This window comes from Mus musculus, chromosome 1 (assembly GCF_000001635.26).
Source record: "Mus musculus strain C57BL/6J chromosome 1, GRCm38.p6 C57BL/6J".
Lineage (NCBI taxonomy): Eukaryota > Metazoa > Chordata > Mammalia > Rodentia > Muridae > Mus > Mus musculus.
The window spans coordinates 71,056,185-71,072,219 of NC_000067.6; the positions used below are offsets into that span (position 1 = coordinate 71,056,185).

General features: G+C 38.8%; 1 protein-coding gene across 4 annotated transcripts in view; it reads right to left on the reverse strand.

Annotated features, from left to right (window-relative positions):
• Window positions 1–16,035, reverse strand: part of Bard1 (BRCA1 associated RING domain 1) — a 75,607-nt gene that overhangs the window by 28,650 nt on the left and 30,922 nt on the right. For 2 of the 4 annotated variants that reach the window (NM_007525.3, XM_006495632.4), the window contains exons 5-6: window positions 10,924–11,004; window positions 9,295–9,467 (exon numbers count right to left, since the gene is read on the reverse strand). In NM_007525.3, coding sequence (NP_031551.1) covers window positions 9,295–9,467; window positions 10,924–11,004 — 254 coding nt within the window. The remainder of the gene's footprint in view (window positions 1–9,294; window positions 9,468–10,923; window positions 11,005–16,035) is intronic. The other 2 variants (XR_003947336.1, XM_006495631.4) reach the window with 1 other exon arrangement.

The window sequence follows — 16,035 nt, forward strand, 5'->3', positions numbered from 1 at the left end:
GAAGAAGGAGAAGGGAAAATGTCAAGCCAGTTGGACAAGTCACAGAAGTCACACACTAAGGCTGTGAGCCTCTCCAGTAAATGACCTTGGGGAAAGCTATTATTATAATGGCATCGTGGGGACAGAGAGCTACGAGATTAAGATAAGAAATGAGTCACAGCAAATCTCTCATGACAGCGATTCATGACCAACAGGCTCAGGTGCTGTCATCTTTCAGCAGTGCTGAATACCAGTGACAAGTCTGCATCCTCAGGTTCCCCTTCCTGCCCAGGTCCACACCATGGCCCTTGCCTTAGCAACACTCCTCCAGCCACGGTAAAAGGCAACTGCATCTTAGGTTTCTGATTTACAACAATGTAGCATGAGGCACTGTTTACAGTTACAGCAGGCAATGTCACAGCAATTCAAAGGGATCCCATCTACTCTACTGGAAATGTCCCAATTTCATACTCTATTATGCTCACATACCAACTATACTATCTCCTCATATACATATGCTATAAATGACCATCACAATAGAATTCTGATTGAAGAATCAAGATTCTATTTCTTAAACCACCAACTGCAAACATGGGTACACAAAGTCAAAGTTTATACACACACACACACACACACACACACACCAAGCACGTGAGGACTTTCTAACTAGATTTCAGAATTCACAGAAAGCTTAACCAAGTGAACTTTAATACACACTAACAGATGACATTAGCATTGTTATTATACAAACAGAAATAAGACTTCCCTGTGACAACAGATAGATCAATAGATAGATAGATAAACAGACAGACAGACAGAGAGCAGGCAGGCAGGCAGGCAGGCAGGCAGGCAAAATGGCCTAGAACAATTAAATCCTCACATTCTGAAGAATTTCTTTATAAACTATAGCAGGATTTTTTATAAGATATGTATTTATTATATACAAATTACAGATGACATGTTCAGATACCACAGGTTTTTAAAAAAAAAGTCTAAGCCTAGTCCTGCTTTATAGAAGACATGACCATAGAAGACACTGTCATAATTTGGTGTTTTGCTGTCAACCACAGAAATATTGAAACAGACTAAGGTTTACAGGTAGAAACTTAAACACAACAAGCAGAGATGAGGCATATTCCACTCTTATGTGGAAATACACAAAATATGCTTTCTTCCATAATATTTGAATGGATTAACACTTGGGTAACAGGTATAGTGTGAAAAACTAATTTAAAATTCATACTGTTCATTCCCTTTGTGTAAAATAGATATGTGAAGGAAAAGTAACACGCTATTGCATAGTCACTAACACTGAGACTGCTAATTATAACAGTGGTAAATTAGTTATTCACCATCATCGTATACTAAAGGTTTTTTATGATTAACTCAAAACAGACATAGTTTATTATTTTATTAAAAAGGACTACAAAGAGATTTCACAATGATTCCTAACTAAATATAAATGCAATATTCTCTATTTTCTGGCATGAAGCATTAGCCCTAATACATCCAGAAGAAAGAATAAAGTGTGTAGAACTTTTCATTCTTTATCAACAACTGCGAGCAAATACTAACACAAAAGATAAGTATGAAACGGGAACTGATCATGTATATATCAAAGAAAAGTAATGGGGTGAAATAAAGGTAAAGAATATATACTGGCAAATGAAATGGTCTTGGGCCAAGACTGGAAACTGGCATGTGGTAGATGAACGGGAAGGGAAGAGCCCGAGGAAGGAACAGCAATATGGCGGTGAGCTAGCTGTATACACCACATGGAAAGCAGCCTTCTACTACATGAACACATGGGACAGTAAAATACAATGGAAGAAACTACTCCAGTATCAGACATAAGCAATGGACATTAGAGGGAAGGAGACACTACAACTGGGAAACTGTTAAAGCGAGGGTGTGAGGGTCAGTGCAGCACCAATAATAACTAAGGTATTTTCAGGACACAGGGTTATAAAATTATTTGTAGTTCTTGACAATATATGAATAACTTCCATATGTATCATTTCTAACCATTCCTTTAACGCCTTGTATCAAGAAAAATCTCTTAAAATTCTGTGAACTCCAAATGATCACATATAAATAATACTCTCCATGCATCAGGAATTCATCTAAAAATGCTGCCTACTTGGTTACTGAAGCATATTATATCATCATTGACCAAAGTTTATTAATTTTCTCTATTGATTCTAACACAGTATATTAGCAGGTTTTCCAACTTAATTCCCTCTAGCATATACTGCTTGCCCTACGGTTTTACTTGTGTAAGTGTGAGTGTGTGGGGAACAGAGCACACGGGCTGTAGTTGGGCTTTCCCTTCCTATAGGATCCCTGGGTCCTAGGGAGTGATCTCACATCAGTCAGGCCTGGAGACAAGAGCCTATACCCAATGTCATTAGCCATTTGATTGGCCATCTCCAGTGCTTTTGTTTGGTTGAGTTTTGTTTTTTAAGACAGGGTCTCACTATGCAGCCTCAGCTGTCTTGAACTCTTAAAGAGCTCTACCACTCTCTGCTTCCTTAGTGCCAGGATTAAAGGTGTGAGCTGCCATGCCTGGTTTTCTCTCATTTAAATCACATTTTAGAAAATATATTTCATTTAAAATTTTACAGAAAAAGTTAAGGATTTTACATGTTCAAACGCTCACAGAAGTCAGGCATGGTGGCGCACGCCTTTAATCCCAGCACTCGGGAGGCAGAGGCAGGCAGATTTCTGAGTTCAAGGCCAGCCTGGTCTACAGAGCGAGTTCCAGGACAGCCGGGGCTACACAGAGAAACCCTGTCTCAAAAAACAAAAGCAAAAACAAAAACAAACAAACAAACAAACAAACAAAAATCCTCACAGAAGACAAGTGTTCCTAAGCTACAGGATTTTACTACCTAACAGCTGGGGGGAGAGGAAAATCGGTCCTACTGAACACACTAATAGACTGTATGAAAATTAGCAATACTTAATGTATCTAAATGATGGGCATGTGATAGAATCAATAATCATCCATGTACTTTACACACATTGAGAATGTGGTAAGATTGCTATATAATCAGTTTGAAAATATTCATCCATCCAACAAGGGAGGTTCTCCTCCTCTTTTCCACACTATGGAGCCAGTTACACAAAGGTACTTTCCATCTCGACAGAGCTCAATGAGAGAAGTACACTGCGCCAACTTTTCAGTCTCGTGAGACTTTCCAGACCTAGAAAGGGATACAGAGGCAGAATAAGAGTCCTCCAAGCAGAGAGAAAGATGTGAGGGCACTGTGGGTTAGTCTAGGGAATCCTCAAAACTGAAAAGGGGGGAGAAGAGAGGAAACGGATGAAGAAAAGGAGTGGGGAGAGGAGGTACACACATGTGCCTCAGGAAACAAAGATATGGAAACCAAGAGCTATGTGTGCCTACTTTTGAAAGAACAAAAGAATGGTATGAAGGTGGACGTTTCTCCTGGAGCAGCAAGACCCTGAACAGGCTTCAGTAGGAGGGGTAGCATGGTACATGAGAGCTAAGAGCCAGGTTCCAGAGGAAAACTGCCCAAATTCAAGTTCCAGTGCTAGGATCAGTTGTGTGGCCTTTCACACAAACTACTTCAATCTCTTGTGTCCATTTCCTTACCTGTAAAGGGGGGCTGTTAGAACCTAATTTTCTATGACTACTAAAAGATCAAGTGAATTAATGTATCATGAATTCATAAGACAGTGGCCAGCAAATAGTACTAGCTCAGTGACTGCTAATACTGCTAAATTTGCACCATTGAGAGACAGACAGAAAAAAGAAATAAGAAAACATGACAGGTTATACTTGGAGTGCAAATCATATTATAATTTCCCCCGCTTGATGATACATTTCACACACATTCTACAATAATAGTTTGGATGCTTAATAATGGAAAATACATTGAAGCATAATTTTTTAAAAATATTAAAATAAGAATCTTCATTTCCCTATATGGTACAATCTAAACATAAAGAGTATGAGACAGGGGCTGAAAATGCTTCTTAGCCAAGATTCCTTCATATCATCAAGACGGATGAAGAAGGCGTCCTTCAGTTATTGAAGGGTTAAACTGCGGTGTTTACGGTCTCGCTCTACCCAAGAGAGTGTTCAGACAATAAATTCCTCTAATGTCCTTTCCCATACAGGAGTGACCTACCTACAGCTGTGCCCTGAATCAGCTGTAACAACAAGATAAAGTAAGGAGATGCAAAAACAAAATTTTTGTTTGCATATGTAGATCATCCAACATTCAAAAACATAAACTAGGCATTTTTACTAGAACTAAACTTACAAGACATGCCCAAATGTCACGACAATGGATGAACAGGATCCTTTCTGAACAACTATAAAACTGCAATCACAAAGGCTTCATTTTTTACAGTACTTTGCTTGCTCTGAGCAGGCAAAAGCAATCTTTCAAAGGAGCAGCATGCTTCTTTAAGGCTACAAAACAGTTATCTTTGCTGTATATGATCTGTTTTTTTTTTTAAATTTACTAGGGCAAGAAAACAATTAATAGGTCCAACCTTCCATATAGTATTTTTCTACTTGAGAATTCAATGTCCATCCAAGGGAAAGCTCTTAACAGGAAACCAATCACCAGTTCCAATATTTGGGAAGGAGGGATAGCGTATAAAGTTTTCAACATACTCCAAACAGTTCTACGGTGACAGCATCAATCTCAGCTGAAGGGTTGCAGGGGTTGTAGGAAGGCACGGAGAAAGACAAGCGGCAAATGCAGCTTGGACAACTATCAGTGCAAAAATCACTGGATAACACGTACTATAAAAGATGCATATTCTTTCTCATTAGCCAAGATTAAAATGAAATTAGTTTTACTCTTGGACAATGAATTCTTAGTTAACAGAAGATAAATTACCCACAATTAAATACAGAGATAAATGAAAATCAGAACAAATGTGAAGTATTATGAAGTTTACACAGTACAAGTTCAACACACATTATAAAACACTCCAGCAAAATGTGACTTCAACAATGAGATACAAGAAAATGAAGATAACTCAAACCAAAATGTAAATTCTAAAGTAGGCAGACATGTTACTTCCTACCCTCTGCAATTATAAATACTTAGGGTCAAAACAATAGAAAAATTCAGTTGAAGAGCATAGCTTCTATGAAAAAAACTAGGATTAGGAAGACTCCACTGATGACATTAGTAAATGTAGAATATCAATGATACACGTTTTTACACTGGCTATCACTAATCCCTAACATGCCTTGCCTTAGATAGATCATTTCAAGATTCCCTTCTCTCCACATGCAACACGATGCCTATGAACTCATTTGCTTTGCAATATTAGATGTTCTAGCCTTTCTTCTACATCTGACCTTCCATAAAGCCTCAATAACTACTTATATTGATGAGTTGTTGACTCAGCAGTTACTACCCAGTTACTAAGGCATTTGAGCCCAGGAGTTCAACAGACTAGTCTGGACAATAAGCAAGACTTTGCTTCAAAAGAGTAAAAAAGATATATTACAATAGTATCAATCGAGTTTATGCCAGAACACAAGGATGTTTTGAAATGAATAAAAGTGTCATGAGAACAACAAAGTGTGTAATCATCTCATAAAGATGAAAATCATTTAATAACACAAAATATAGTTTTGTTTTTAAGAAAGGAAAAAAAAGACACTAGAGTCCTGGCCACACACGATACTGAGAATAAAGAACGGCTGAGTGCTGCAGACGTGTATCCCCTTTTCTTAACACTGGCACAGAAGAGATGGGAAGAATATGGGAACCTGAAGATAGGGACAAGAGCTACAACAATGCTAACTTCTAAGCATAACGTGACCATGGCAAACATAAACTCAAAGGAGCTTGTACGTACTAGCTCGGACGCACTGGACATACACAAGTTGAGCCAGCACAAAAGTCAGCTAGGATGAAGAAGAGACTCACAAAGCACCCACACCACTTACACTGAACTACTGGCAGCTAATGGATTCTGGGAAGAGGAAAGCATCCTATTCAGTTGTGCACCCACTCGTGAGCCTATCATACTCTAATGAATAGTTCCAAACCCATGGCCAGAGACAGCCATTGGTCCTCGATAAACTCTGGGACATTAAGGAAGGGAAGTAACAGAGGGTGTCCAGAAGAGTAACTATACCCACACAAAAGAGAGGAAGGGAGAAAGGAACAGAGAGAGGGAGAGAGACAGAGAGGGAGAGAATTATGTCTATTAACAAATCATCTAGGGCTGGAGAGATGGCTCAGTGGTTAAGAGCACTGACTGCTCTTCCAGAGGTCCTGAGTTCAATTCCCAGCACCCACATGGTGGCTCACAGCCATCTGTAATGGGAACTGATGCCTTCATCTGGTGTGTGTGAAGACAGCTACAGTGTACTCAGATAAATAAAATAAAATAAAATAAATCATTAATTCATTAGGGGATCCAGCAAATCAAATACCTAATACAGCCTTGGTACTTAAGACACATCTGTCCATACACACATGCAAAACAGATTAAAAACTTCCTAAGAGACACAAGGCAGAATGCTTAAAGAAATGGGGGAAATGCTAAATAAATGGTGACATTTGCCAACTTACTGCAATGGGTGATTCTACTCATTTTCATTCACAATACTAAAAGGGTATTTTTAAAATGTGACGAAATTGTAATCTCATCCAAATACTTACTGAAAGATGAAGAAATATTTCTTTGCTCACTGAACACTGACTCTCTACACACAGACCTGAGTACTGGTTATGTTAGGTAACTGAGAGAGACTGGGATAGCTGACATGATCCCTACCTGGTCCATACAGCAAATAACCGAATGGGAAGACAAAAAAAAATATACTGTAACCCAAACCTTATTGACAAAAGAGGCACCATATATAGACATCTGAAACTAACAAAGAATACAAATGAAATTAAATCTAAGATGGTATCAAAGGATGAGCTACTGGCAATCAGAAATGAATATTCCAGACAAAATGAAAGCACATACAAAGGGCAGGAGGCAGAGTGGCCTTTTGTTTTAAGGACATAAAAATTAAGAAAGGGAGCTGGGTGGTGGTGACACATCCCTTTAATCCCAGCACTCAGGAGGCAGAGGCAGGTGAATCTCTGAGCTCGAGGCCAGCCTGGTCAGCAAGTTTCAGAACAGAACAGCCAGGGCTACAAAGAGAAACCCTATCTCAAATAAATAAATAAATATTTGGTCAGATTTATATAGTGTTTATCATGACTACAAAGTTTAATTCAACACACACTTATCCAGTATGGGGGATGAATTAAAGAAAAAGAATTTGAAAAGGAAACCAACATGATACTGATAATCAAGTGAACAACAGCTCATACACATTTAACACACACAAACTCACACAAACACTACAAGAGGAGAGGATTTTATGATAACCAAGAGGCTACAAAAGAAAGAATAAATGTTCACTGACAGCAACCACACCATATTAAATTGACACTTCCATCTATCCGATTATCCTTTATCCAACAACAGTCTCAATTTCTCTTACCAAATAAATCCTCCTCCCACCTGAGCTATCTATACCAACCATTTGACACAACACAGGAGTTACCAGACACATGTGGCTATTTAAATTAGTAAAAATTAAGTACCTTTAAAGACTTTATTGCTGAGAGGTGATTTCCAAGAGCTTCACAAATATAGATAGCTACTGGCCCCTGAATATCAGACGGTGACACAAACATTTCCTTTAATGCAGAAAGGTCTACCACAGTGCTTAGCTATACCTAGTTGTGTCACTTTGCTAGGTCAGGCCATTCATGACAAAATGGTACCTGATCTCTGAGAAAGTACCGATGAAGGCAGACTGGATCCCTGCCTTGTGTCCACTCCTTGTATATTAACAAATCCTCACAGCGCAGTGAAGAATCATGGTGTACAAACCACAAGACAGGCTCTGTGTTTTGGCTCATTAATCCTCACTATGCTCTGAAGAAATAGAAAAGCAGCAGGCAGCGCCATGTTTTATAGGTGAGGACACCAAAGCACAGAAATTAACCTGCCTGCGGCTATAAAGCCAATAATGGAGTCGCAAATAAAAGCTGGGTTCCCTAACACGACCAGTGCTCCATTCATTAAAGTAGTCACGGCTGATTTAAGAACCCTAGGATGGAAAGTACTCTGTTTCACCCGACCCGAGCAACCAGTTGCTTTATCAAACGGCTTACTACACCCCCAGGAGGGTCATATCTATAAGGTCTGCACATAGTTATATATTACCTCTATTATGAGAGTCCTATATACAAATGCAGAGAAACAGAAAAAAACATGTGCACCCGCGCGTGCGCGCGCACACACACACACATACAAGAGGTGGGAATATACATACATACGTACATACATAATCTTTCCCAGAGTTTGACCCAACTACCTTACAACTTGTGCTGGGAAATTAAGAAGAGTTGATAAGCTTGTTGAAGCTAAATGTACTAGGGTATGGTATATTCTTCATTGGTAAATTGTTTTTCAACTGTGTTAAGTGGCTACCTATTAAAATTACAAGCCAGAGGATCTGCATGGTGTAGCTTTTTCTTATCTCTCTACCAAGGGTAAAGCTTTTGTTGTGCTCTTCTGAAGCCTAAAAAGCAATGAGGGCACAAAGAAGCAATTCTTGCATTTTCATTTCAACTGCCTAATTAACTGAAAAGAGTAAAATAACATATAGAAAGACAGGAGTCAAGTTACAGATTAAAGATATAAAATCTGCATATGGCATTTGCTTGCGAGCCTCTTGACAATAGTAATCTGAAGATGCAGCCCCAGCATTCGCTAATGCTCCTCTGTGCCCTGACACTGCAAAACAATTTGCTCAGAGACTCATTTGAATAATGTGAAAAATCTGGGAGATAATTCAACTGCACACCCAATATCTGAATTCTTCTACACTTTGACTTTTGCTGGACTAATATGCAGAAAGGGATAACAGAATATTTAAAATGAGTCTAAAGTATTAAATAACACAAAAAATTAAATCAGATTTCTATTAAGTATCAAAAAATTAAATATCTAATTTTCATTACATATGACTCAATCTACAGGATATAACCACTAAGTGAATTTGTCTATAAAGCTGAGGTTTGTAGATGTGTTTGAAATTGTTTCTGAAGAGACTAAATCTCCCTGAAGTGTATGAGTTTTGAGGAAGAGAGCATGAGTGTGGATTCACACACACAGTGATCAGCACATCTAAGTTTAGCTGTGGAAGACAAGAGACCAAAATACCAACGTGGGTATTTACTGCTTCGGTACACATCACCATTCAGGAACACAAATCCATTTTGAAAATCAGATACTTACACAGCATTCCTGGAAGCACCGTGGGACAGTAACACCTTGACTATATCGATGTGGCCACTCTTGACGGCATCGTGGAGTGGCGAGTCATTCTGATAGCCAGGGGTGTTCACCAGGGCATTATGCTGGAGCAGCAACTCCACTACCTTCAGGTGCCCATGACTGCAGGCTTCATGCTAATCCAAACAAAGTTTCAAATAGGGCAAGTGGGAAGAAGATGGGAAAACAGTGTGTTAATAAATACACATTAGAGAAAGTAGTGGGAACTCAAGTCGGTCAACTTATTCTTATAGAACTCTTTTCTGGCTGTTGACAGACACTTATCGTAATTTTTATGGTAAAATGTGCAGTAGTGAAAATCCATGTACTTTGTGGGAAAGGACAAGCCTTGGATCACCTGCTTTTCTTGAAAAACTTATCGTAATTTTTATGGTAAAATGTGCAGTAGTGAAAATCCATGTACTTTGTGGGAAAGGACAAGCCTTGGATCACCTGCTTTTCTTGAAAAACTGTGCTTTAGAGCAACTTCAGCTCCTATGTTCTCCTACACATTACAACAGCACAAAAAGACTCTTCATGTGGAACGAGCAGATCAAACAGAGATAGGGAATTCTCCAAAGCTCAAGAGAACTAAGTGCTTCGTCCATACCCCAAACTGCACCCCAACATTTGCACCTAGTCACCCAGCAGAGCGACAGCCCAGGAAGGTTTACAAGACATGTAAATCTCTGCTGAGAGACACTACTGGGAATCTGGGGTCAGTGTCAAGAGAAGGAACATGACTAAGTGTGACAGCTAATGTTCCTTTACCATGTTAGCTAGCCTGTGGAACACAATGAACTAAATCCAGATTAAGCCCTCTTGGCTTAAGAACTTGGCAAGAAGTTATTTTATATATACTATGTATTTATTTTAACATATTTATATATTATACCTTTAAGCCACTTTTGTACCTGGCCTAATGAGTCTCATTTCTATACTGAAATTCTGGTCTACAAGATAAAGGCCGCTCTTTGTACACACTTCTGGGCTGCATTCTAACCCAGTGCTTACGGTCTTCATTAACACAAGTTAAAACTGTTTCCAAGTATGTTTTCCATTCTTTTTCCAGAATATTCTTCACATTGTAATCAATGCTACCAATAATAAACAGACATTTTAAAATATTTAGGACAAAGCCTTCTACTCCTGCCTCTGTAAACGGATAGAGTGTAAAACAAGATCCAAGTACTCCCTGTTAATCACATCCTATCTTCCTGACTATACTGACCCAGGAAACCCAATCTCTCTGGTTCCAGTAGCACACAATGCTGCACAGCGCAGCCCCATGTCTGCCATAGCTGTTACCTCCACACATGAGCTGACTTCCAACGATGCAGTGAAGCTGGACTCCTATATCTAAAAGTACTCAAAAGGTAACCAATTACTTTCCTGTCACAACTGAAAAGCTAGATGAAAAATAACTTTCTTTTCATACTTGGTCAAAGCATAAATTCTTCAGACTAAAAAGAGTGTAGGTGGCAGAGCATGATATATGAACAACCACAAACCATAAACTAGAACCATAAGCATAAGAAGAATGAGCAAAACAAAGAGATCGCAGGACTGCAAAGATATACAAAGGAAAACTACCAACGGTGTCCATCCAGCATGGTCTTTAACATTTGGGTCGTTTCCATTTTGCAAGAGGTATTCAACAGAAGGTATATCACCCTGGTAGAATAACAAAAAAAAGAAAAAAATTAAAGAATATTAAAATATATCATGAATGAAATGGGGCTACTGGGGCTGTATTATAAAGACTCTGTCTTCTTCAAGTCAAAACTATCTTTCCCTTTACATGCCGACTACTGCTCATGAGCCAAGAATATCTGTCTCTAAAGTCCTGAGATGCCAAGTCGTTTGCTCTGTACTTGAATATTTCTAGCAGTCCATATTGGAAATGCAGTTCAAGGTACAAAATGAAGCCAAAGCCTATCCTAAACTTCAAGTAATCATTTCATTTGCAAAAATGCCATTATGAACATATATCAAAATATTTCTGAGCATTAAAATAAACAAAGCTGTTTACAGCCAACAAATTAGCTAATAAAACCAAAGTTAAAACTGCCAAAAAGTACTTACTGTTTTATTGGCCATTACTTTATTTACCCTAAGTCACTAATTTAGTTTATATTCACTTTATTTGCACCAAAGGTATCTTCATGGCAGAAGCAGTTGCGGTTTAAAATGCCAGGAAAGGGATTGAGAGAAACAGTCAAACAACACACAAAATCAGCATTTAATTTTATCCTCTGTTTTGAAACTGAAACCATTACCCATTATCAGCTAACTGAATGGTAGGAAATACAGCTTCCATTAAATCCATGATATTCTTTACATGTCCTTCTCACTAGCTGAATACGTTTCCATTTGTCTCTAGAGGCTCACGTAGTAACTTTTCAACAGTGTCTCAGACACAGGGAGGGCAGAAGGAAAAGAGCTGCAGTCATTATTGTAGTATCAGAGCCTGCTTTCAAAGGAGATGAACAAGATATTGAAAATAAGTAAGTTAAGATGGCGTAAAGGACTGGAGACAAGTATTCATTCTTCCTTCAAGTTAAGACACTTTCAATTATTAAATGACATGAAAATTAAGTCTCCTTCTGATTCTGAGCCTTCTGTGTCTTCTGTGTCTTTATCTAAGGAAATCCTAATATAGGTGAGTGAACTGAAGGAAGATGGAAGATTCCTTCTGTTGCTACCCTTTAACAAAGTGAGCCTTGTCAAAGGAGATAAGGCTAGGAATTGGGCTTGCATAATCTCTCTTCTCAAAATTCTGTGCATGCTACTAAAAGCACGTCCTACACCACCTTCTAGTTTCTATTCCTCTGTCCAGAAACACAATTTCCAAACTACAAAACACTGCAGGCTCTTTATCACATGCATTCCCCACCAATGTGGGTGGAAGGATCTGGCATAGATCTACCATACTTGATTACAAACTAAAGTATTGGTCAACCCTTAAAGCCTTAAAAAACAAACAAACAAACAAAAACAAAAAACAACAAAAAAAAACCCTCTAGCTATAAAACATACCACCTCCTTTTAAAAAAGCAACTTAAAGCATTAGGGAAAGTGTAACAGGATTTTCCCCGTCCGATTACATTAAAATATTAGTGCAGCAGGAGGCCTGTGATTGCACAAAGAAAAGGGAGGCGGAGCTAAGGGCTGCAGAGGCAGAGAGGCAAGAGGAAGAAGAGGGAGAAAGCAAGATGGAGACTGAGTGGCTGACAGGATGATTCAGAACCAACATGGCTTTAAATAGCCATAGACAGATATGATATCATAAAGGACAGAATAATCGGGATAACTTGTCTAATCTAGGTGGGCAGCTTTTATCATTATCAACTGGCGCAGAAATTATCGTATTTATACAGTGGGATGACATTTGTAAAATTCCCCTAAAACTGTTATCAGTAATGGCAAGCAAAATAAAACCAGCTCTTTGAGGATAATTAAAAAAAAAAAAAAAAAAAAGACAGCAGAAGCACTCATGAATTGTCAACAGGAACCAACCAAGTGGCAGTGGTAGGGACATAAACAGACTGAGTCTGTTTCCTGGGCTCCCTGCTTTGCTTTCATGTCACTTCTGAGTATCATCAAAGGTAGGGCTCTATTAATAGTCTACCCCTAAAATGTACAGCTGATTAGCAAACTGCTAGCTCTTTAGACCCAAGATGCTTTCTTCTCCCTAACACTAAAAAGTTTGTCTTATTTTCATCTTTCTACTTCATGTGAATGTAATGTCACACACATAAATAAAATTATGATAATTAGGAGGTGTCCACAGTAACTGGATGAGTTTGCACTGATATAAAGTTTCCAGGAAATAAATTAACTTCTGCTTCTTGTTGCTTTAAATTACTTTCTTCTCTAGGAGAATTATTTTTTTAGTAGAACTCTCTCATTCCTTACAACTTAAAAGAATAATTGAGATTTCCTTAAAGCCCTGAGGGGGGGGAAAATCATCTGAAGAAAGTATTTAGGAAGACTTACAAGAAATTTTAAATGCTTTTGGTATTTTCAAGCAATACTTTAAAGGCCCCAAAATAAAGGAGTGTGTGCCCAAGTGGATTTGTATATCTGCATCTTTGTAGTAAAAAGAAAAATTCTTCATATGGTCTCACATACTGTGAATATGTGCATATTCCAGAAACATACACTAAGTTTCTAAAAGCATACAAACAAATTTCCTTTGCTCTATTAGAATACATGCTCCTAAAACAACACTAAAAAAAAAAAAATCTTCATTAAAGACAACAGGACATTACAATTAAGTACAATAAAATTTACATAATCATCACAACTAAGTTTTCCATTAACACCGGCTGACCAATTAGATGGTGTGAGTTTGAATAGGTATAGCCCCATAGATTCATGTGTTTGAATGCTTGGCCCATAGGGAGTGCCAATACCAGGAGGCATGACTTCCTTGGATGGAGTATGTCACTGTGGGGTGGGCTGTGAGGTCTCCTATGTTCAGGGCTTGGCTCAGAGTGACACAGTTCTCCTGCTGTTTGTGGATCAAGATGTTGAACTCTCAGCTCCTTCTCCTGCACCACATCTGCCTGCACACTGCCCATGCTTCCTGCCATAATAATGCACTCAGGCTCTGAAACTGTAAGCCAGCCCCTATTAAATGTTTTCCTTTATAAGAGTTGTAGTCATAGCGTTTCTTCACAGCAATGAAACCCTAACTAAGACAGATGTCATTTTTAAAAGAGAAAACAAAATGACCTTTACGAATGGAGTTCTGCAATATGGTAAACAGTTCTCTGGCTTCTTAAAATTTACAGAAGAAAGTAATTTCATAAATAAATAATCCTGACAACTCAACGCTACAAAAAAGTTACTAGTATCACAAGAGCAGAGGTGGGAGACCAACTGAAGGAGTTAGATGCTGACTCCATGTGATGTTCCAGAAATAAAATCTTGAACATATCACAGATCCCTGTTTGCTTATGTGTCTTTTACTTTCTCATGACGCTAGCATGAAGGAAACAAAATACCGTGATTTCACATACAATATAACAGAACAGACTGGAAGTATACTCTGAAGCAGAGCCTCTCCGTGACTATCTACTCAGAATTATAATTCATTAGATTCTCAGCACCATGCCTTCAAGATGACATAGTAGCATCTATTATGTCTGCATAACAACATGGAATGCCAGACTCTTACACTTCTCAGAAAACCTACTTCTTGAAAGACAAATCAATCGCTTCTATGTTACTTACTTCTACAACACTATAACCAAATACCTTACAGAAATAACTTATAGGAAGAAGGGTTTATTTTGTCCTTGGGGCTTTGGTCCATTGTGGCTCAGAAGTAGCATAGAGCAATTCATATCATGGCAACTAGGAGGCAGAGAGGAGTAGAAATATCAGAAAAAAAGGCTAGTGTAAGATATGCCTGTAAGTATACACTATCAATGAGCCACTTTCTCTAAAGACTGAATTATCCAATGGGCTGACCATTCTTTAGGTCAGAGACCTTCTTATCTGTCTCACAGGCACACTGAGGTATGCTGATAATGCCATAGTGTTTCTAAAACAGAAGGTTCTACCAGGGACTGGGATATTGCTGTAACAGACCTGACCATGCTGTTGTTTAGAGGAATATGGAAGACTTTGGACTAGAAAATCAGTGAATGCTTTAACAATGATTAATAGACCATCTTAGCAGGAGCATGGATGACTGTGCAGAGGGTGATATGAAATGTGGGGGCCCAGCTTGAAAGGTTTCAGAAGGAAAGACTAGTGTTGGCTGGCCACATTGTTGTAATATACTGGCAAAGAATATAGCTGCTTTCTGATCATGTCCTAAAAAAACTGCAAGGGGATAAAATGGAAGAGTTTTGGATTAATGGCACAAGCAGAGATTTCCAGATAGCCTTGTACTGACTCCTTGTGTGGTTACTAGTGATCACTATTATACACACCTACAATGAAAAGGAGCAAGTGAAGCAAAGACAAGTATAAATCGAAGTTTGAGGAGAAAACAGTGCCAGGAAATGTAACCTGAGGCCATGTCTGGTGCCCAACAAGGGTTAAAGTGTTAAAGGCTCAATGCTCAATGGAATAAAGGGAGTGGTGAGCTAAGGATGAGACACCATCCACATCCACCTTAATCTTGCAACCAGTGAAGGAATAAACCTGAGGGATTTCCTCAGCCTAGAAACTATCAAGACAAAGCTATGTAAATGGAAGTCATTAAGAGGGTTACATTTCAGGTGGCAGAACTGGACAGCATAAGGTTCTGGCTCAAGGAGTCAAGGAGTTATGGAACCTTCCTCCTCCATTATGGAAAGCCTTTGAAGCTAGGCCCGGGGCAGACCCTGCATGCAATCCTAGGGAAGTCATTGCAAGAAGCCTGGATTGAATTGGTGACCCCAAGATGTGAAAGGTGTAGCATTATCTGGCAAGGAGAGCTGCAGACTGGGTGTGGAGCCAGTCTAAGATAGGGAAGTGTGTTGTAGTCAACAAAGCTGAAAGGAGTTGGAGATGTGAAGAGCGCCTTGACATTGGACATGGAGATTCAGAACGTGAAGTCTGGCCTGCTCGTTTTCAGTGATGCTTTGGTCTAGTATTTCTTCACTATTCCCTCTTCTCTCCCCCTTGAAATGGTAATACGTATTCTGTACCACTGTATGTTGGTAGTATGTGATCTAGTTTTGGAAACTGATTTTATAAGGGATT